The following is a 24,186-nucleotide window of genomic DNA, read 5'->3' as shown; positions in this document are numbered from 1 at the left end:
TACAAAATCAATAAAATATATTTTTAAAAAATAAATAAAAAATAAAATACAAGAAGATAAAACTGTATCATGAGTTTCAAATGAGTAAGTTCTCTGTATCAAGTTTTGGGGTTTTATGCCAGGATACCAGAGAATAAAAAATACTGTTCACATGTTGGATAACTAAGGAAAATATTTAGTACAGTACCCAATTTCTAGAATAAGTGTATAATTATTAAGTCCACTAAAATGAGCTTCATGGGGTCTTTGCATAAGGTTTTTGCAGTTATGAAGTTTGCACATGTGTAACATTTAAAATTCATTTTTGAAACCTCATTACTAACTAGACTTGAAAGACCAATTCTTCAGATGCTGTTTGTTTCCCCAAAGTGATTATTTCTGCCATTTTGCTAGCTGACCAAGTAAATATCAGTGTTTGGCGTACAGTCATATGGGAGTGGAAAATTAAAAAAAAAAGCACACATTTCACTTTTTTTTTCTATAAAAATATAACTCTTTATTAAATAACATGCACAAATATCAACTAGTCATTTATTAAACAGATATGATGTAGAACAAGATTTAAAGAAATACAAATCCTCAGGTACAGTTTAGTATCTTGTTCATGATATTTGAGTAGTTAAAAAAAATCACTGATTAAATGAACCATCCTTTGTTCCTCTTTCAGATCCTAAATCTTTAGGCATATACTCCATTCCAAGTTTTTTTTCTAGCATTTCAGAGCTTCAGAATATTTTTAATATCAAAAGCCCTTAGCTACTTACTTAAGTATAAATTTCCAGGAAAGGCATTCACTGTTCTTTTAAGCTATCCGGATTAGCTTTGAGTCATTTTACAAAGGAAATCTGCACAAGCAGAATCATGGCAGAGATGCTCCAGCAACTTGAGGTACCATTGTAGAGGGTGAGAACTGTGGTTAATGCTAAAAAGCTGGGATAGCTAAGACATGCCAGATTCCTGCGTGCTTGCTTTTTCTCTTCTGCAGCTTGTTCTGTTTGGCCAACATGTTCTCCCACACCCCTTCTCAGGTTGGACCATCAGCACAAAACGCTTACAAGCTTATCCCTCTCATATGGTCTATGACTCCATTGCTCAAAAATCTGTTTTTTGTGTAGGCAAAAGTATACACAAAATTTGCATTAATTTTTTCATATTAAAAAGTATTGCTTTTATAAATTAGATTTTAATGTTCCCAGCCTTAATAAACTTAACTTCAACAAAACCAGTGCTTCAAAATCTACCCTGCCTTTCTTGGCCCAATTTATCCAATAAAAAAGGCCAAAATCTCTCATCTAAGTTTCTAAACACTACTACATCCAACCTCTATATTAAAGTCCTTGCACTGTGTATTTTTTACACGTGCTTCTTTATTGCGCATGCCAAATACAATATGAATTTAAATATAAATTGATGTAAAAATTAAAAAATCCCTAAGCTTAATATGTACCTTTGCACTCAACAACTTCAATTATTCTTTTTTCTCCCATCATCCGGAATTTCCAACTTTTAAGCTGAATTTTAAACACTTTATTTCTCATATATTCTTTTAACTTTGTTCTATCAGAATAAAAAACATCCAGTATTATTTTATAATTCAACAAAGTATTGTGGAAAGTTCTATAAATTTTAATCTCATACACTTATAATCAATTTTACATATAACCTAACTTTCCCTTCAAAAATGTTTAATAATTTTAGCAGCAGGTTTCAGATCAGAAAAATTCCTGAATATTTAATCTGTATTGTGGTATAGGAGGAACTGGACTTTTTCAAAGTATATTGCTAATTATTTTATTAAAAACAGCATACCAAATGTTAATTATAAAATTCTGAAAATTAGGCTTTATATCTTGATACAAGGAAAAAAATACAGCAGATTAATGAATTTTTCATAAACATTGTAGAGATCAATTGGAATATGCCTGTTGCCTTTACTTATTATGACTATCAAATATCTCTTTTTTCATTGGAGTACTATTTTTATTTTAAAAGTGCAAAGGTTATTAAGCTTAAAACATTATGTTTTAGCAATGTAAAAAAGTTTTACAATGATTTAACATGACCGATAAAATTTATTAAACATATTTTACATATATTCACAGATTCATCATACTTGAGTATTAAAATAGATATTTACAATTTCAGAATTTTCATTCAAAGGCGTTTGGGGGTGGGAGGAGAGAAGAAGAGCTGAGGTGAAAGAAGAGCTGTTCCTTTGTATGACTATTCTAAATAATACATCCAACATAGTAAGCCATAGGTACTATGCCAGGAGATTAGTATGAAACACCTTACACTACTTTAGTCTCACTTATGGAGTTAAATTATAGGAAGAAGCATGCAATACAACTAAGTCACAACTTTACAGTTATGGTGATAAGAACAAGCTAACTCAAACACATGCATGCCTTATTTAAAAGTTTTGCTACCTGACCACCCTACTGCTACACTCCATACAAACTACAACTTTGGTCCAATAAAACATCAGACAAAACAGGTTTACAATTATTTTTTTGTACATGTTTTGACTACCAATCCCTTTGTTTACATTTTGAGCATTAATTACAAGATTTACATCTGCACAATATGTATAAAATAAGTTATTAAAAAGAAAGACAATATCAAACTTTTGAAAAGAAAACTGTACAATTTACAAATATAATAAACTGAAGAAAATTTGTGCCAAGTTTTGCTTCCACATTAGAAACTATTTGGTAGGAATTGAACCTTTTAGTTTACTGATATATTTTAATAAAACTTAAAAAAGATTTGCATACTAGTGGTTATCTTATTACTTAGAGTGCTAACAACTTCCAGCGCCATTAGCAGATTCTCAACTTTTTAAATATCTACCACAGCCTGCCAAATGTAATCATGACCTTTGACCGATATAGTTTTCAATTAGAAATTGTTTGGATTCAAGATCCAAAATATTTCTTTTCATTTTTTATAAAATGACAGTGTTTGCTACATAACCAATTATAGTTCAACTTTACCAACAATTGTAAAGGCAGAATATCAGTATTTTTGTCAAAAAACAATTTTCCACAGTACAACACTCTGGAGTCTCCATCAGTTTAAGATGACACACGAGGAAGTAACGGCTGCTATATAGGAGTCAATTCAAAATCATCATTAACCTCAACAAGGGGAACATAAAACTCCTGGATTTCATAAATGCTAATAGATTTATATGTGGCAGGATCAAGTTCCTGGAGTTTGAGCTGCCATTCTAATCTCTGAACGGCGTTTAAAGCTGCAGCTTCATGTTGCTGCCTCATTAAAAGACAGGTCTATTAAAAAGAAAAAAGTTAATGAATTATTCTATTAAATATGCTTTGTTTAATTTAGGGATATAGCAGAGGTATAAAAAGTTTTTGAGTTAAACAGGGTAGGTGTTAAACCTTGTCTGTATCCATATGCCTACTATTTCTGGGTCTTCAATTTCACACACGTTTTAATATTTAAAACTATTGTTTCAAATGAGATTTCGAATTAACAAAAGAATCAAGAAAATCTAAGGAGAAATGATTTGTACTGAAGATCTAAAACCAAATACTTTTCTTTATAGAGTTTCAAAATATATTTCTTATTATTATTTCCCATTCTTTCATATGTTAGAACTATAACTAGACTTGTATATTGGACAATAAACATAAAGATCCCCATTAGAAACTCATTTTTCTACATTGATCCTGAAGAGTAATATGGCTTTTATTTTCCAAGTGTGACCTAGTGTGAGGATTTGTGATCAGCATTTCCTTCCCTAATAATTTCTCTCTAAAATATAGCTGCAGTATTTGTTTTGAAAGGGGAAGCAGCCCTGGCCAGGTACCTCAGTTGGTTAGCATGTCGACCCAAAACATCAAGATTGTGGGTTTGATCCCTGCTCAGGGCACATACAAGAATCAACCAATAAATGCATAAATAAGTGGAACAACAAATTGATGTTTCTCTCTCTCTCTACCCCCCCTTTCTAAAAATCAATTAAAAAAAAATTTAAAATGAAAAAAAAATAAATAAAGAGAAGGGGAAAGCATCCATTTAAACTGAACTTCTCAATATACATACCTTTAATTTGTCAAATTTATCATCCACATCTTGTAACCAAGACATGAACTGTCTTGCATTAAAGCGATCCCTCACAGAAGTTTTACTGTCATCAGACTGAAAGAGAACATTAAATATAGTTGAATATAATAAAACACAATAAAATCCACTTTAAAATCTCTATGTCATTATATCTTTTCATGTTATATTCCATTTTTTAAGGAATGATGGAAATATATTTTGAAAAAGGATAAAATATTATCTGAATATAAAAATGTTCTTTCCTAAGATCGATCCAATAATTCATTTTAATAACAGTTTCTGTTACCTCTGAATGCTCTCGTTTGAATAAAATAGTTGGTGGCTTAAGAAAGTTTGAAATCTACTTATCTTGTTTAATCTTCTTTTTAGCACATGAGAAAAATTAAAAATAAAATACAACCAGAGAGAAGACAGTAACTTTCTCTATAATATACTTTATATCCCTTGTATTTCTAGCTTGCCCAACTTACAACAGCATTTCCTAGTCTTTTTTTATGATATTTTATTGTCCACGTTTACACTTTTTATTTTAATCATTATATTCTCTTATGACGGCGGTGGGGCACTGAGGGAGAAAGGGAAAGAGGAGGCAGGGAACCTCCTCCTTTCATTCTAGTTTATGAAATAAAAAAATTTTATTTCTAGTTTATTCTAGTTTATGAAATTTCATTCTAGTTTATGAAATAAAAAAATCCTGACAACTGATATGTCTAATTCAGGTAATTTATATGCAGCAGTAAACTTTGTTCAAGATACAACTACAGTTTTTCAATTGCAGTAGGCCCTTGAATAATATTTTGTTCTGTGCTGTGTTTCATTATAACGCTAATGAGGTGCTATATAAACTTAACCCTTGTTTGTATCAATGAGCCTATGGTAATACTAGTTTCATTATATGTTGTTTTGCTTAAAGTTGCAGAACCTGTTGACTATGTTAAGTGAAGACTTACTGAATATTAATTTATTAAAAAAATATCCAAGATCAAAACAAAACATGGCCCTATTGTAGCACCGTCACAACTTAGAGGTTCGGTCTGCCTGTACTATTTTCCAGCTTACAGTAGCTTTCCAGCTGCTTGAAGGCCAGACTGAATGTATAAGTATCCATTTTAGAACCAAATTATAAATTACCTATAGGGACACTATCCTAAACACATATTTGTTTTGCAATTATCTACTTTTATGATATAAAAGTTAATTATTTTATTACATTTTGCCATATGAACAACTGTAAATCCTCTTTTGTCCGCCCCAATATCTAGACCAATAAAAGGGTAATATGCTAATTAGACCGGGAGACCTTCCAGGAGACCTTCTGGACATCTTTCTGGACAAAGCCATGGTGGTGGGGCTGAGGGAGAGGGTGATCAGGCCAGGGGGGAGGGCAGTTGGGGGCAATCAGGCCAGTGGGAGGGCATTTGGGGTGAGCAGGCCAGCAAGTGGGGGCAGTTGGGGGCGATCAAGCTAGCAAGGGGGGGCAGTTGGGGGCAAGAAGGCTTGGGGGGGCAGTTGGGGGTGAGCAGGCTGGCATGCAGAATGGTTAGGGGCGATCAGGCAGGCAGGCAGGTGAGTGGTTAGGAACCAGTGGTCCTGAATTGCGCCTGCTCCCCCTGGGGACATTTTCTGAGGGCTCCCAGACTACAATAGGGTGCAGGCTAGGCTGAGGGACCCCCACCTCGCCCGCTACATTGAGAGCACGAATTTTATGCACTGGGCCTCTAGTATAGTATAATACTATAATATAAATTTTATGCACTGGGCCTCTAGTATAGTATAATACTAGAGGCCCAGTGCACGAAATTCATACACGGGTAGGGTCCCTAGGCCTGCCTGGCAATCAGAGCCGATCAGGTTCCCTGCCTCCTCTTTCCCTTTCTCCCTCAGTGCCCCACCGCCGCTGCCGCTGGTTGCCCACCATGTTTCGTGCCACCCCCTGGTGACCAGGGCACATCATAGCAAGCGATCGAATTCCTGGTCTCTTCATCGAACTCCCAAGGGGACAATTTCTATATTAGCCTTTTATTACATAGGATAAACTTTTATGCTATAAACATTATTAGACATGGTATTATATTAAGCAGTGGTTGCCAACCGGTAGTCCATGGACCACTGGTGGTCCATGAGGTCCGAAAGGTTGGTGACTGCTGTTTTAAGGAAACCTTTGGAGCAGTGGTCGCCAACCAGTGGTCTGTGAGGCCTGAAAGGTTGGTGACTGCTGTACTAGAGGACTTTAGAAAATGGAGGATCAGGTGACTTGGGAATACTTTGGTCTGGAAGACTTGTTTTTCTCATTTGAGTTTTACTAATTGTTGAATTCAAGTTTTTTCAACGGGAATTACAAAAAAAAACCCAAGTTGTATTAAGAACATTCTAACTGTATCAGCGAGCACTGTACCTGAGCATCCAGTGGCACACTGTAGACTTCTGCGTCCAGTAAAACAGTGCATGCACTAAATGGCAGTGTTTGATTTGCTAGTGTTCTTGCAGCTCTGTAATGAACTCGTAGAACTTCCTGTTCATTGGATACAATGAGTTTTTCCTAGTTGAACAAAGAATTAAAAAATATATAATTCTTTAACTACTTGTTTTTAAATAAAATATAAAACTTTTAAAATAAAATATGCTAAACTTTAATCTCAGAGTCATTTTTTCTTCATAGTAAGCTTGAGAATTTGAGAACTAGTGTTTGAAAAGTATAAGTAGACTTTCTTTTTAAAACTGGCATTTTCTTTTTAAAAATGATCTTGTACAGGGTACAATCGTGACTTTTAGTATATTCACAAGATGTTTAATCATCACCACTTATTCCAGACTATTTTCATCACTTCAAAAAGAAGCCCCATACCCATCAACAAAACTATTCCCTATTTACCCTCTTTCCTGGAAACTAACTCTATTTTTTGTTTTTATAAATTTTACCTATTCTGAACACTTTATAAAAATAATATGTAATCTTTTGTAACTGGCTTCTTTCATGTCACATGATTTCAAGGTTCATCTATGTTGTACCATGTATTAATATATTGTTCCTTTTTATGGCTGAATAATATTCCATTGTATGAATATACCACATTTTATTCATTCATTTATCAGTTGTCAATTTTCTGGGTAGTTTCCAATATTGGGCTATCCATGAATAATGCTACTATGAATATTTCATGTTTAAGTTTTTGTTTCAATGTGTGTTTTTATTTCTCTTGGGTAAATAAGAGAACTGCTAGGTCACATGGTAATTCTATGTTTAACTTGTTGAGGAACTATCACACTGTCTTAAATAGCAGTTGTACCATGTTATATTCCCACCAGCCATTTATAAAGGTTCCAATTTTTTCACATCCTTGCCAATGCTCACTGTCTGTCTTTTTAGATTACAGCCATTCTAGCCCTATGCAGTGGTTAGAACATCGGCCTGCATACCAAAGGGTTGTGGGTCCAATACCCAGTCAAGGGCACATACCTGGGTTGCAGGTTTGGTCCCTGGTTAGGATGTATGACAGAGACAACCAATTGATGTTTCTCTCTCTCCCTCTCCCCTCCACTTTCTAAAAAAATCTAAGGAAAAAATATCCCTGGGTGAGGATTAACTAAAAACAAAAACAAAACCCAAAATAAAAATCACAAATATTTTCTTTAAAAAACAATAATATATTTTATTGACTTTTTACCGAGAGGAAGAAGAGAGGGATAGAGAGTTAGAAATATCGATGAGAGAGAATCATTGACCAGCTGCCTCTTGGTTGCGGGCACAACAGGGGGTGTGACCGCAACCAAGGTACATGCCCTTGACTGGAATTGAACCCGGGACCTTTCAGTCCGCAGGCCGACACTCTATCCACTGAGCCAAACCGGTTTCGGCAAATCACAAATATTTTCAAGTCATATTATAGTTGTTGCAGATACTGCCCTCATATTTTTATACTCACTTCTTTGCAATTCTTATAGTTATTAGACCTGCTACTTCATGACACATGACAGCAGCTTTTAGTGTAAATTGTGCAACACAGCTGGCCAACTATCAAGCAATTCTGTTGCTAGTAGTTTATTCAGTCAACAAATGATAAAGCTGTTTGTCTTCATATTGGTCAGACATTTAAATTGCTTTGTAGTATTATGCAATTCTAAATTCTGTGATGGTCAATATGGAGGAGGATGAGTCATTTTTGCTATCTATTAAGGTTCTGCAAGTTTCACAGTTCAAATGACAATTCTTAACTGTCTGTAGAAAGTATGGCTTCTGTAGATGATTGATAGTTAAAACAACTATTGATATATTTGTTATATGATCTAACTTATTGCTCTATGATATGGGTCATGAATTGTAAGTTCTGTATCAGTGCTTTCTTCTTTTATTTGTTCTCACAGTAACACTATCAATTTAAAAACATTATTCGGAAAAAAATAATCCCACCAAAACATTATTCTGAGAAAAGGTCTTATATTTATCAGACTGTTATAGGGGTCCATGGCACAAAAAAGATTAATCTCTGTCATAAGAAATTAATCATGTCTGAATCAAATAAATTGTAGACAAGGTTTCGTTTGTAAATAACTATGTTACATCACATTTGCAGAATTCCCTGACCATCCCAAAAGATTAAGAAGGTGTTTTTTGATTTTAGAAAGGAAGGCTGTGAGAGAGTGAAAGAGAGAAACAGCGATGTGAAACAGACACATCAACTGACTGCACCTCTGCAACCCCAGCCCAGCACTCTCCCCCTGACGGGAAATTGAACCTGTGACCTTCCGGTACAAGGGATGATGCTCCAACCAACTGAACTACACTGACCAGGGCCTTTTATGATTTTTATAAATAATTAGATAGATTTTTCCCCCTGTCATTTCATGCCAAGACTAACCACTAGAAACTGAAATACTAAAGTAAGGATCAGTAAGCACAGCATCTGTAAGTATTTTACACTAACATAATTGGTAACAAGCAACAATTCTAAAATGTGGAAATCCAAATGTCCAACTAGAATTCACTGTTATAGTTCTGCAAATTCAATAAGAAAATTAGCCTGGCTGGTGTGGTTCAGTGATTGAGCATCACCCTATGAAACAGGAGGTCATGGTTCAATTCCCAATCTGGGCACATGCCTGGGTTGTGGGCTCAATCCCAGGTGTGGGGCTTGCAGGAGGCAGCCAATCAATGATTCTCACCATTGATGTTTCTATCTCTCTCTCCCTCTCCAAAATCAGTAAAAGTATTTTTTTTAAAAGAGAAAATCATTAGAAGTTTTTATAAATTGAAAATATACTGAACATAAATTGTAACATGGGAGCAGCTATCCTAAAACAGGCTTACAAATTCTCCATCTAAGATACGCACAAGGTAACAAATCATCTTTCAAAATGGATCTAAATAAGAAAAATTCACTAATGAAAAACTGTAGGTCACTGTAATATATTAAGTTATTTTTTAGCATAAATGTAAATGTAAACAACTCTTACCCTTTCAATGCTGTGTTGCAAACGTAGTTTCATCCTTACCACTTCCTGTTGCCGAAACAGCTCTTTGAGTGGATCTGACAGTGAAGGGGGTGGTGTAATCTAATTTTAAAAATGTAATAGTTAAAAGTATTAGGTTTTATTTATAATAATGGGCTACACTTATAAAATTAAAACCTTTTAGTAGATAACTTAAAATGAAGATATAAATTCAGATGTTCTCTGAATTAAATAATATAGTAACAATTATACAATTACTTTTTAATTTCAACTGTTTGATACCCTAAATATTCTTCCACTAACTACCTTAGAGCAGTGGTCGCCAATCTTTCGGACCTCCGGTCGGTCGGCGACTGCTGCCTTAGAGTATCTATATTTCCCCCTCTCTCATCCCAGTTTATAATTCTTTTCAGCATTATTAGAACAAAGTAAGATAGCTCAGTATATCTGGCACAGTATAGAACTTAGTTAACTCTTGATTTTTCTGAAGGTAAGATAAATAGATACAGTGTGTTTCATGATGTACAACAGGAATTATACAATACCACATATGAAAAGCTCTTGCCAAAGAATCAAACCTGGATCTAATCAAGACTCTATAATCAGTAAACGGTTTACAGGAATTATGAATGACTGAAAAACATGTTAAATATCATAAGCATTTAATTAGTCAAATCAATGTGGAAAATACAAGACATAACTTTTTGGGGCTAATCATTTTTCAATGAGCTGGCCTCTAATTGCAATGATACATTTGCTTGATTTCTGTGTCCTGTAAACTTTAAATTTACAACAAAAAGAGTTAAGTGGTGAGTTTGGTGCTATTGTTGTAGTTTTGTAATCATGCAGGCCTCTTTCAAGCAACACAGAGGAAGAGTATCTATTCCTTTGAGGCTGGAGTGTCAGAGAAAGTTTCTTTCAGAGCCTTAACCAAAAGGAAGAGTTAAGAGAAATGAGTTGTGGGAAAAAGGAAAGAGAAAGAAGAGAAGAAGGTAATTCCCAGAAGAGAGAATGGTATAATCAAATGCATGAAACAAACAGTATAGAGTTTGGAGGCAATTATAAGCAGGCTTGAATCCCTGGAACATAACAGGAGGGAAAGAATGATGGGACATGAGGACAGAGATAAGCAGTGGCAAAGTAATAAAGGTTGTGGTCTAGTTAAACCAGCTTTTCTTTTCTTTTCTTTTTTTTAATTTATATTTTATTGATTTTTTACAGAGAGGAAGAGAGAAGGATAGAGAGTTAGAAACATCGATGAGAGAGAATCATCGATCAGCTGCTTCTTGCACACCCCCTACTGGGGATGTGCCCGCAACCAAGGTACATGCCCTTGACCGGAATCGAACCTGGGACCTTTCAGTCTGCAGGCCGATGCTCTATCCACTGAGCCAAACCAGTTCCGGCAAAATATTTTTTGATAAAATATTTAAGATATGTAGAATGAAAATACAAATGAAATTGTAAAAAATAAAATATGTATGTAGATCTATGGAAGATGTCTGCTAGCACTGGTGTCATATAGCGTAGTAGAGGCCTAGTACATTAAATTCTGCACTGTACAGGTCCTTAGAGGCTGCCAGCTGCTAGCCTCTAAGGCTGCCAGCTGCTAGCCTCCCTTCTCCCCGGCCTGCCCTGGCCCCAGTCAAACTCCCTGGCAAAGTCCAGGTCGAGGGCACAGTTAAACCAGCTTTTCTTAAAATATGTTCCACTGAGCACTTTTGAGATAAGACAAGTAAGTTTGGTATTAGATATGATTTATTTTTTTAATAATTTCAAGGATATTTTTTTCATTGATATTTTTGTTTTAGAGAGAGAGGAAGAAAGGAGTGTGGGGAGAGAAAGTGAGAGAAATATCAATGTGAGAGAAACACTCCGATTGGTTGCCTTTTGCATACCCCTTGATCAGGGCTAGGGATCCATTATGCAACTCAAGTATGTACCATTGACTGGGAATCGTACCCATGACCCTTTGATGTGTGAGCTGATGCTCTAACCACTGAGAAACTCTGGACAGGGCTAGACATACTGATTTTAAGGATAGTGTGGGGCATTCAGCTGTCTAGAAGCAGCTAGAAACATGGTTATAGAAATCAGTAGTGTATTCATGGCTAAAGATAAACTTGGAACTGTTCTACAAGAGATAGTGTCCTAGCCCTTAATTAGATTACCACTGACAGAGACAGACACCTTAACTTAAACAGTTTACGACAATATTATAGGGGAAGAATAAGGAAGACACAAGCAATTCTGCCTTGACTAAATTTTGTACAGGGGTGACATCACAGCTTAGAAAAAGGCATGGAAGAGGATTAAAAAAGGTTTCCTGAAGAGAACAACATTTCAGGCAGGGAGAACTACCAAAAGTATGAACAAGAGATTTCCATAGAAGAGTTCAGTTTGGCTGATGTTCTCTGATGTAGCGGGTGAGTTTGGAAGTAGCAGTAAGAAAATAAAGCCAGATGGGTAGATTGGGGTCAGAATATGAAATGATGGTTATGCTATACTTAGATATGGATTTTAAGCTGTAGAAGATGGGAAGCCAGCTAATCACAGCTGAGATCTTTAAATAAGGAAATAGCTCTCTATTGCTTCCCTCATACTTATTATAGGTATTGTTCCTGATATGATAGCCCTTACTAATAAATCTCTTGCACACAATTCTATAGGTAGCTTCTTATATGTAAGTTAGCTTCCCATGACAGGTATTGGAAAGTCATTTAGGTAAGGATGCCTGGAGGCACCTATATTTGATTCTGGTGGTCAACAAAAAAGATATATAACTAGATAAGAATTTTTTGGGACTAAATGGCACTTGAAAAATTACTGAAAACATAGCAGTAGTTAAGACCACACGGGCAAAAATAATTGATTCCTAGAGAACTCTGATGTATAAAGGGTGGGTAGGTGAGTCATTAAAAGAGAGAAAGGATTCATCAATGAGGCAAGGGAATTAGAAAAGAGCGTCACCAGAGACCAAGGTGGGAGTGGGGAGAGGGAAAATTTGATTTAGACTAAGATGGTCACAATGTCAATAATTGAGGTCAAGTAGAAAGAAAAACAGGCCAATGAATCTGGCAGTTGCACACTCACTGGTGACCTCTGCCAATGCGTAACAGTCAGGGATGAATAGGACGTGATACAGAGGACACATGAGGCACAGACTACTCTCCAAGAGTGCAGCAATGAAGGAAAGAGAGGTGAGCTTGACAAACTGGCATAGTCAAAGGGTAACTTTTTTTCCATGGAATGAAGGAGATCCAAATATGTTTGAAATGGGGGATATAGGCCAATGTAGAAGGAAAATTTAAAAATATACTAGTGAGAAGTATTGTAATAGAGGATGGTTCCAGAGAAGACTGGACTGAGTGGGATCAAAAACACATGTAAAGGAATTACCCTTAAAAGAAATAAAAACATACCTTCTTTGAGACAGAAGGAAAAGCAGGTAATAAAAAACCAAATACTGTATAGCTCAGTGTTGTTCAATAAGGCAGCCACTAACCACATATGGCTACTGACCACTTACTAAAATGTAACTAGTTTAAATTGAGAAGTACTGTAGACACACCAGCACACCAGATTTCAAATACTTATTATAACAAAAAAGAATATAGATGGTCTCAAAGATAACTTTTCTATATTGATTATATTTTGAAATATATCTGGTTAAAATATTAAAATTAATTTACCAATTTCTTTTTATTTTTTAAAATGAGGCTACCAGAAAATTTAAAACTCCATGTGACTTGATTATTTCTATTGAACAGCATTTCGGATGTATATCAAGTAATCTTACTTACTGTGGGAATGCAAATCTTGCTTAAGGGATTTCCATCCAAGAGATATGATCCATTAAATGTCACGTATTCATCATAATACTGAGGTGCTTGAGGAATAACACTACATAACAATTTGCGCTTTTCTTCAATTTTTTTTCTTATGTGCAAATACTCAAAATATGGATTTGCTCTCTCTGAACTGTATGGCTGAATCTCATCTAGTTTCAGAGAATCTACAATGGCTGCCAGAGACTGCTGAGTTTTCTCTTTTGCTTGTAGTAAAGAGGGACTCACTTGCACAGGCTGAGGTACACGTGACACTTTCCTTTTCCGTGGGTGGTGAATTTGAGGATCATCTTCTTCAGTTAATCTTATTCTTCCTCTAGGAGATGAAGACTCACTGTCTTTTTCTGGTAATAATGTACAACTAGCAAGAATCTGTTTGCTTTGATTTGCCACTGCATTTGCTCTGTTTCTAGTCATCCTCTGAGAAATTTGGTTTTCAGTTTTATCATCTTCCACATTTTCTTCTAATTCTGCTTTAATTAATTGCCCGTATTTATGCATTTCTGGTTGAGTTGGTTGTTGTGAATGGCTTTCCAGACATGATAAAGTGCTTTGTTGTGATTCTTCCTCTTCAATGGAAAGCAAACACTTTTCACTTTCAAGACAAAGCTTTGGATTATCCTGTTCATTTAGGTTTCCTTTTGGCATTCCTGCATTCATTTCATATAAATCAGAATCACACTTATCATTCAAATGAGTTAAAACCAAACTTTCCAGATTGCTTTCTTTTTCGTGTGAAATAACCTGAATATCAGAAGTGTTATTTTCAACTTCATGGCTATTGGAAGACTTATATATATGTTTGCTAAATGCATAATGTATATTTTGCTGGGAAGAGGAATCACTTCCATTAAAATCCTTCTCTAATGGTAATACAGGCAAAGTATTAGCCTTCTCAAAATTTGGTGATGCTTCTTGAACAGAGTTTTCAGAGTACAAGGGAACAAAGGTATCTGTCCTTTGGACATCTGTTAGGGCAAAAGTCTTTTCCGTATCTTTTGTAGACTCATTATCAGTATCTAAAACAGTACTGATAACCTGAACTGCATTTTTATGTTGTAAAATATCTGTATCTTGATTGGCAACATATGATGAAGACATATGTTTATCAGTATCTGAAAGTGATTGGCTTTGGAAAGAGCCTGGTTGCTGTGAAGGTAGAAAGGATGGTGCATCCTGAGCACAAGAGTTTGCTGGCAGTTCAGTCTGGTGCAGGCATAAAAAGTCAGTATTCTGTTCTTTTAATATTTTGTTTCCGGAATTACAAAAAACCTGGACAGAAGGATCTTGATCAGATGTACTAGAATTTGGGCCAATGACATCACTGGTGCTTAATGATTCCAATCTATCTACATGTATCTCCCATGATTTATTTTGGATCACACCAACCTGATTAGATGGCTCTAAATGAACAGGACTGTCCATTAAAGTGCCCACTGAAGCAGAACTCTTGATAATGTTTATATCAGCTGAAATATATTTGCTGTTTATAGATCTAGTTGGAGAGGTGGCAAAACTGGAATGTATGTTCGATACATTTGAAAGTTCTCTTTCAGGCACATTAGAGGATACCACAGATTTGGGAGAAGGGCAAATATCTCTTGGCACAGCTAAGCCAACTTGATTGCTTTCTTCTGATGTTGTTTGGAATTGTTTTGTATGTTCACAAATGACAGATGGCATGCTACATCTTCGAACTTCTACAGCTGCTCTCCCCTCATTTATAAGTTTAACATCTTCTACAGAAGATGATCGGACATGGGATGTTGGAAGTCTGCTTGTATATGGTGGTTTAATCCGCTCTGGCAGTTCAGTTATACTATCGAAGTCCTTTTCATGAAATGCAGGAGATTTGGCAATTGGCAGAAAAGGTGACTGGGAAAAGGACATTTGGGAATCTGAACCCTCTAACAAAAAGTCAGAGTCATACTCAACTGGAGGTCTTGGGGTGGTTACTGTAGTATGACAGGAATCTTCTGAACTAGCAACAGAAATCATGGATACAGATCTGGAGCTGAGACCTGGCTTTTCATTCTCTGATCTAGGAGATCTGTTTAAGCTATTATCTGAGACAAAAGATGACTTCCCTAAATTCATTATATTTTTGTTGTCAACAGATTGTGATCTGTTACTTACAGCATCTTTAGATTGTTTCTCCTTGGTATAAGGATCAGTCAACTCTGAACTCTTTGACCTACTAAGTGCTTTATTTTTGGACTCAGCTAGTGTATGCTTTGTTTTTTCTTTATCTTTTACTTTAAGTTCTAAACAGTTACGATTTCTCAACCGTTCCTTTTCTTTTTGCTTTATTTTTTCCTTATGTTTTTTGTGCCACTGCTCTATTTCTAGGTCTTTAAGGCTTAGCATTCGTTCAAAACTTGTCTGCATTAAATCATCATTCACCAACCTCTTTTCCTTAGGTCGAGTATCTTTTGAAGCTGATGATAACTTAGGTTTGGGCTTATCGACTTCAGATTTTAGTCTGAATAAACTATTCAGTTGAATTTTATCCTTATGTTTGTCTCGTTCTTTGTATCTGTCTATGTCTTTATCTTTTTTATCTTTTTCTTTTCCATCAGTTTTCAAAGATTCATCTTTTGTTTTTTCTTTAAGGGATAGTGTTTTTTCCTGTTGTGCTTTACTGCTGTCTGCTATATTTGACCTCTTCTCTTCCTGAAAGTGTTTGGAGTTACTTGTATTTACACTTTCTTTATCTCTAGATTTTTCCTTTTTATCTATCTCCCTGTCTTTATTTTTGCTTTTTTCTGATTTAGTGTAGTCACTATTATCTGACTGTTTGATTTTTTTCTCCATCAGGTGCTTTTCTTTGCTTTCTGCTAGATGCCTCTCTTTTTCAGGTTTGTCTTTGTCATGTCTTCTGTCTGTCTTTTCTCTACTTTTCTCTCTGTCATCAGGTTTTTTAATAGTAATATTTTTTATCTTCTCACCTTCTTTATGACATTTCTCTGTATGATGTGAATATAGTTTGTCTTTTTCTTTTATTCTGTCAACACATTCACTAAGATCTAATTTGTCTTTCTCTGACTTATGCTCATGTTTTATTTTCTTCTCTTTTTCAGAATTTCTTCTTTCAGCTTTCTCAATGTCCTTTTCTTTACTTTGAAATCGTTTATCAGATTTTTCCTTACTGTCTTTTATGTGCTTTTCTTGTTTTTCAATTTCTATTTCCTTTTCCATTGAATGTAACCCTATAGATTCCTCACTGGCACTTATACCTAAAGAACTAAATTCTGTTTCTTTACTGATTGGTATATTCTCTCTTTCTTCTTTTAAATCTTTTATTTTTTCCTCCCTAAATGATTTCTCACTTTCCTTTTTAATCTTTTCTCGTTCTTCTTTAAAGTTCCTCTCTTTTGAGACATGTTTTTCCTTGGTTGATTTATCATCTTTCATGTTTTTTTCCAACTTTGATTTTTTTTCTGTTAGGGAGTCATGTTCCATACTAAAAAATATATCTTCAGTTTCATCACTTTTAAAAAAATTCTCTTTCCAAAATTCTCTATCAAATTCAACACTCCGCTGTTGCTCTTTAACCCCATCCCTATTTTTGTATTTTTCCTTTTCACTTTCAATTTCCTTTTTATGCTTTTCTTTTTCCCTATCTTTATGTTTCAATTTATGCTTTTTTAATGTTTTACCTTCTTTATCCATTTTTTTCAATGTACAATCTGAGTTTTCAAATGTTGAACTATGGTCTTCATCCTTTATTTTAGCATTTGACTTTTCACCAAATTCTAAGTGGAAATCTTTCTGATGTTTGTTTTTTTCCTTATGCTTACAAGATTTTACACTTGAACTTTCTGGCAAGAATTCTGGTTCTGTATTATCATATCGAACAAGATCAGGCTGTAATGACATTTCAGAACTTCCTGGTGATAAACATGTTTTGGTGTGTTCTTGTTTTAGTGGTGTTGATTGTTTTTCACTTAGTCCACAAGAATGTTTGGGAGATTTACCACTGGAAATATGAAATAAATGTAACGAAGTATCATCTTTAGGGCTAAAAGATTTCCTAAAATTCCCCTCCTCTCTTGTCTTTTCTGAACAATCTACTGTAGTAATTGTCAGGTTTGTTACTCTGGTATTTTCTTTCCCCTCTTTTTCTTGCTTCAGTTCTTGGTTCTCTTTATTTTTGTTCTGGTTCTTTAATTTTCTTTTAACTTTACCTTTCTGTTTGTGCTCATTTGAAACTCCATATTCCTTTTTGGTTTGTGTGTCGGAATTTGATGTTTCAGGTACAGAGCATGAAGCAGAAACCTTTTTGTTCTGAAGAATTTCTTCATCTGAACTTTCAGAACTTGAATACAAAACCCTAGATGGCTTTTGTTTTTTACTTTTAAATGATTTAGGGTAGAAAGCTTTATCCTGTTTTGCAAATAAACTATTTTTTTCTACTTCAGATTCATTCTCTTTTCTGAGCTCTTTCCTAAGAATATGCCTATCATCAATCATTTTATTTATTTCTTCATCATCATCATCTTTGAACTCATACTCATCAAGGGCAGTTGAAAGAGGTGCTTTGGGAATTATTTGTTTACTTTCACAGGTGATAGAGTCTTTCTCTGTCTCAGAGTCAATATTTTCATCAACACTGGAAGGATTTACAGACTGAACCTCTTCAGAATCTAGAATAAGAAGAAAAAAAAAATCTATTGTTGGTTGAAAGACAAATGAAAGAAAAATAAGACTGAGAAAAAACATAGCATATACAATAAATATTTCAAACAATTAAAAAAATATTTCAGAATTATATGTGAATAATGCAATAAAAACATGTAAGAACTCTGCTACAGTGTCATGGAAAAGCTTTATAGAGAATCTACTTTAGAAGAGGATTCCTTGATACATCTAAAAGTACATGATATACTGAATTTACAACACATATATCAGAAATATATAAAGGGACTGGATTTCAGGAAAAATATTGACTACTAATGTTATATAAAAATTTTACATATATTTATTGTTTTTCTGGAAAGGATATTTAACTTAATATTCTTTGATGCAAAACAAACAAACAAAAAAAGATTAAGAACCACTGATTTAAAGGGTTTAATTATATAAATATCACAGATTGTTTTATGTTTCAGAATTTTTATTAATAAAACCATAAGGTATATCAAGTGATTCCCACAGAGGACAGTAACTTAAGTAAGAGTGAATAGTTTTGACTATATAAGGAATGACTACCTAGTTTAAAAAAAATTAGAAAAATCAAAAGAACTATATCCCCTAATTATATAATCAAGAATATAACAACAAATAGGTATACCTGAAGAAGACTACTCTATTTCTTAATTGAACCTACAACCCAGGTACATGACCGATCCTTCCTTGTGTGGGCTGACACTCTAACCACTGAATCACATCAGCTGGGGAGGGCACCTTTTCTTAGTTGAAATGTATTTTGCATACATGGGCCTCTGAAAACAAAACCCAGGCTTCTAACTAAAAAAAAATAACAACTGAGGCCTCTGATCAAGAAAAGGAGATACAAAAAATCATCTCAAATATGTTATAAATTTATTTTAATATAGTAAGGTTCCTCTAAAGTGATCTAGCTCTCAAATATTCACTTCACATGAAAATTCAAATTCCAGAAGTATTTCAGAGTGTCTATAACATTACTGGGCACTACTATAGAGGATCTCTAGAGAAATTACAACCTTGTTTTTGGAGATGTGGTAATGTTCTAAGACAATAATATTATAAAATGACAATGAGTGATATAGTTATACTGACACATTATATAAAAAAAGAAGATTTTTGGGTTTATAATTGCTTGTACATATGTAAAAAAAAATTTCATTCCCAATTACCAATATTGTAATACATAATACCAAACTCTAAAACTTTATGTTGCAAAAAGGAACAACTATTTTCGGAGTATTTATTTTGGTCCTTGATTAAATGAATTAAAAAAAAAAGTACTTATACAGCAGGTGTTATTTTTTTCTGTTAACATCTTATTTATAATTTGTTCCTAAGGACTTCCCTACTTGCAGTCTTCAAGGATTTAATTCTTATGTTTATATATAACTATTCTATTTATATTCTGTTTCTCATCAACTGAATAGTTTTACTGGAAATTGAGAATAATTTTTTCCTTTTTATATCCCATAAAATATCAGTTCTACACTGAGCATAAGTCTAAATATTAATTATGCTCTGCCAGGCACACAGTGCTAGGAGATAGGGGTGAAAATATGAAAAAAGACCCACACAAAACCCAGTCCTGCCCCTTAACAGTTATATAATCTGCCAATTGCTAAAATCACAGTAGATACTAGGTCCAAAGGGTGTATTTGGGAAAGTCTGCTTGGGAGAACTGGAGAAGGAAATCAGGCTTTTCTAAAAACACAGCATTGAAACTAAGGTATAAAGGATATATAAAATTTTCAGGTAGAATTTAGGTTATAAACAAGTATCTCAAATTACAGCATGTATACCATTTCATATATTTTTCTTTTCATTTAACAGATCATAGAAATTTTCTTTTAAAGTTACATTTCTTCATTATGTACTATTTTTAAAGGCTGTGTATTACCTTGAATTAATATGTAATCATTTAAACTGATTTTTCTACTGATGGGACATTCAGCTTGCCTCAAATTATTTGATATCATAGATATTTAATAATATAGAAAAATATATAGACTCATGAGGGGCAAAACAAGATTGAACATACAGTGATAATTATTAAAACTGAGTAATATATATGGGCTTGTAATACTACTATTTCTACTTTTGCATATATTAGAAGGTTTCTATAATAAAAGTAAAAACATTTGTACAAAATAAAACAAAAACCCTTAAATACATATACTATAGTTTTAGATATAATTTTTCTGAACAAAATCAGGTAAGACGCAAAATATTTTCAGGAATACATTATATGTGAGCATGTATCATTTCATCAAAGATTTTAAATCAGTTAATGGTAAGCTCCATAGCAAAAACAAAAACAAAAAAGCCCCCACCAGCTAGTTTCTTTCATTTACAGAACCTTTTTGCCCAAGAGAAGTTGCTACACTCAAATATAATGAAGACTCTAGTCTCAGCATACATCAAAACAGGTATCATTAAGTCAAACAAACATACACTAAATTCATACTGCAGTTATATGCTGACATTAGGGTCATCTGACTCTGAATGTATACAGGTTCTGCCATTAACTCTAGGTTCAAATCTTTGCTCTGTCACTTAATAGGTCAGTAACCTGTTAGGAGGAATTAACTTATAGGGCTATTGTGAGGATTAAATGAACTTACTAATGTAATGTGCCTAGCATATCCTGACACATACCATAAATGTGATAAATATTAACTCACTGCCTAGAAAAAAAGATAAAAAGTTATCATTAAATTAAAATATTTAAATAAAATGTTTAACATCAAAATATTGCCATATTCAATAAAGTACACATTAATTTAAAAAGGCCAAAGCTGAATTCCAGAATTTTTCATATTTGCTTAAGTTTGTACCAAAAGATTAAAGACATAAATATTCAAGCTAACTCCAGGCATGTCACTTATTATAAGGTTACAATGAAAGTTGGTGGTCCTTTAGACTGAGGGTAGTGGAAAACATCAGTCTTTCAAGTAAACAAAAAGCATATATACAAATATGGACTTTTCATGGAGGGGAAGAGGGAGAGTAATGAGGGGAGAGAAGAAATAGAATGAGCTAAGAAATAATCCTATATAATAAAGAACTAATATGTAAGTGGTCATCATGCCCTCAGGCCCTCACGCCGGGGCCGGAGGACCTGAGGCCACAACCCCCCTTCCTGGCACTGGGGCTGGAAGGGGCCCAGAGGTTGGGCCAGGGGACCTGAGGCTGCATCCCCTGCCCTGGCGCTGGGGGACCTGAGGCTGAGCCGAGGAATCTGAGGCCGCGCTGCCACCCCCAGCAGGGTTTGACAGAGGACCTGAGGCTGCGTCCTCCGCCCTGCAGTCCCTCCGCCCTGCAGCGTTAGACAAGGGTCCGGCAGGCCGGGTTGGGGACTTGTCTCTGGGTCCCGCGGCACACCCCAGACTCTGACAGGAGGGAGATTTTCATATACATCTTATTTTCTTTAATCTCTGACACTTCTATTATAGAGAAAGGGCAAATAACAATATTCAAATATTTCCTCTAATTAATTCCCTTTTAATGTGCATGATTTCATGTACAGGACCACTATTTTTCTTATGTTAATGTCTGGTGGAATTTATATTTTTATAAATAAAAGCATTAGTTTTAATTGATGACCACTTGCATAAATTATTTTTTTAGTATTCCTCAAAGAAGGGAGAAGGGAAGGAGGAGGAGGATCCAAGATGGCTGCACCCAGGTGACCACCTAGCCGCAGCTGCACACAATTTCAATAAAATACAACTAAAATATAAAACGGACATTGCCCAGAACTACAGAAAGGTTGACTGACTGGAAGTTCTACAGCGAGAAGTAAGGAGAAAACCAGAAGGAGGCGTGGAGGAGCTGGAAAAGCCCAAGGTACGGAGACGCATCGCGCGCAGAGAGGACGGAGCCGGAGAGGAGGGAGGCCTGGCGGGCGTTCCCTAGCGGAAAGGAGATAAAACTCCGACTGTGCTGGGCTCCCGACTGCTCTGAACCCCAGTTCTGGGCCAGACCCCGGGGACTCAGGCTCAGCCATAGGGAGCTGGGCTGTAAGGCGGAACCCCAGGGTAGCGGAGAAAGGAGGTCCCAGAGGCGCGCACACTGCCCCCAGAGAAGGGACGGTCGGCTGTGCCGCGGGATTGCCCTGACGGGAAGGAGACTGGGGCTCCAGACTGCTGTGAACGCCACCTCCAACTCCACTTCCAACTGAACTGAACCCCAATACCGGGCTCATTGTGGGAGAGCATAGACTGTTTGGCAGCAGGCGAAAATCGAGGGCACCTTTCTCTCAGAGGCGCCGTCAGCGAGCACTGAAGGACCCGCATAGGGTGGGGCTGACGGAAGCCAAAGCTGCAGGCTTCACCCTGAAACCCTGTCCCATCTGTAACTGCGAAATGCGACAACAAAATAGATCACAAACGAAAGAAATGGAGGACAAAAAGCGTCTGGATATAGAGTTCAAATCTACGCTTATAAGGTTTTTCAAGAATTTCCTAGAAAAGATGGATAAGGCCTATGAGGATATGAAAAGAGATCAACTAGAATTAATAAGGAGTCAACAAGAAATGATAAGGGATCAACAAGAAATAAAGAATACATTGTCTGAAATAAAAAATACTTTACAGAATCCTAAAAACAGAAGGGAAGATCGCAAGAATCAAGTCAAAGATTTGGAACATAAAGAGCCAGAAGACACTTCTCCACAGAAGCTAGAAGGCAAGAGAATCCAGAAAATTGAAGATAATGTAAGAAACCTCTGGGACAACTTCAAGCGAACCAACATCAGAATTATGGGGGTCCCAGAAGATGAGAGAGAGCAAGATATCGAAAACATACTGAAAGAAATAGTGACAGAAAACTTCCCCCACCTGGTGAAAGAATTAGACTTACAAGTCCAGGAAGCGCACAGAACTCCAAACAAAAGGAATCCAAAGAGGACCACACCGAGACACATCATTATTAAAATTCCAAGAGCAAAAGATAAAGAGAGAATATTAAAAGAAGCAAGAGCAAAGAAGGTAGTAACTTATAAAGGAGCACCTATACGACTGTCAGCTGACTTCTCAACAGAAACCATGCAGGCCAGAAGGGAATGGCAAGAAATATTCAAGGTGATGAATAGCAAGAACCTACAGCCAAAAATAAGCTACCCAGCAAAGCTATCACTCAGAATCGAAGGCCAGATAAAGAGCTTCACTAATAAAAAAAGGCTAAAGGAGTTCATCACCACCAAACCAGAATTATATGAATTGCTGAAGGGGGTTCTTTCAGAAGAGAAAGTAAACAAAGATAAAAATTATGAACAACAAATACGTAATTATCAACAAGTGAATCTAAAAACCAAGGAAATTAAAAAAATCTGATGAACAATATTAACTGTTGAATATAATAGAATCAGAGGTATGGAAGGGGAGTGAACTGACGATTCTTGGGGAAAAGGGGAGAGGGGGGCGTGGGAAGAGACTGAACATAAACTGTGCACCTATGGATGAGGACAATGGGGAGAGGGGAAAGGGCAGAGGGTGGGGTGGGAACCTGGTGGAGGAGAGCAATGGTGTGTGTGTGGGGGAGGAACATTTGTAATAATATGAAAAATAAAAACTTATTAAAAAAAAAAAAGAAGGGAGAAGGAAAATGGGAGTGGAGATAGTGAAGAGGGAACACAATTACATAAACTCTACTTCATATGCTAACTGCAATATAATGCCATTATGTAATGATTTAAAGAGTTTCTACAACTTATGTGGAAGAAAATTATCCTTGGCAAAAGCTTAAAATAAACACATTTATGCAAGTCTATAAGTTGTCTTATTTGTCTTTGTATCTAACTTATAGGCCCAAAATATGACTATGTAAAAATGTTATAAAAAATTTCCCTGACCAGTTAGTATGTAGCAGAGCAAGGTCTTCAAATCCATTTTTTTTTTTTTACTCCAAAATTAGTACTCACAACCATTATACCATATTACTTCTGAGTACATAAAATACACTGAATATAGTTAAGATGAACTATACAAATACCCAGGAAAATGAAGCCATAATTCGTGATCATTCATAAGCCCTCAATAAAAAGCTTTCACTTCTATGTTTATTTCATGATTAAGAAAACAACTCTGTCACAAAATCTAGGATCTAAAATAAAGCATGGTATTAAATG

At 35.3% G+C, this 24,186-nt stretch overlaps 1 protein-coding gene across 6 annotated transcripts in view; it reads right to left on the bottom strand.

The window, feature by feature from the left end:
- Window positions 1-469: 469 nt before the first annotated feature.
- ANKRD12 (ankyrin repeat domain 12) overlaps window positions 470-24,186 on the bottom strand; it is an 88,076-nt gene continuing 64,359 nt past the window's right edge. For all 6 annotated transcript variants that reach the window (XM_084887743.1, XM_084887746.1, XM_084887747.1 and 3 more), the window contains 5 exons: window positions 13,344-18,034; window positions 9,544-9,642; window positions 6,488-6,631; window positions 4,072-4,167; window positions 470-3,293 (listed from right to left, as the gene is read on the bottom strand). In XM_084887743.1, the coding sequence (XP_084743869.1) occupies window positions 3,108-3,293; window positions 4,072-4,167; window positions 6,488-6,631; window positions 9,544-9,642; window positions 13,344-18,034 (5,216 nt within the window). In that variant the 3' untranslated portion in view covers window positions 470-3,107. The remainder of the gene's footprint in view (window positions 3,294-4,071; window positions 4,168-6,487; window positions 6,632-9,543; window positions 9,643-13,343; window positions 18,035-24,186) is intronic.

Source organism: Pipistrellus hanaki (genome assembly GCF_964339955.1).
Source record: "Pipistrellus hanaki genome assembly, chromosome: 6".
NCBI classification, from domain to species: domain Eukaryota; kingdom Metazoa; phylum Chordata; class Mammalia; order Chiroptera; family Vespertilionidae; genus Pipistrellus; species Pipistrellus hanaki.
Note: the sequence above shows the minus strand (reverse complement) of the source record. Positions and strands in the feature narration are given on the sequence as shown.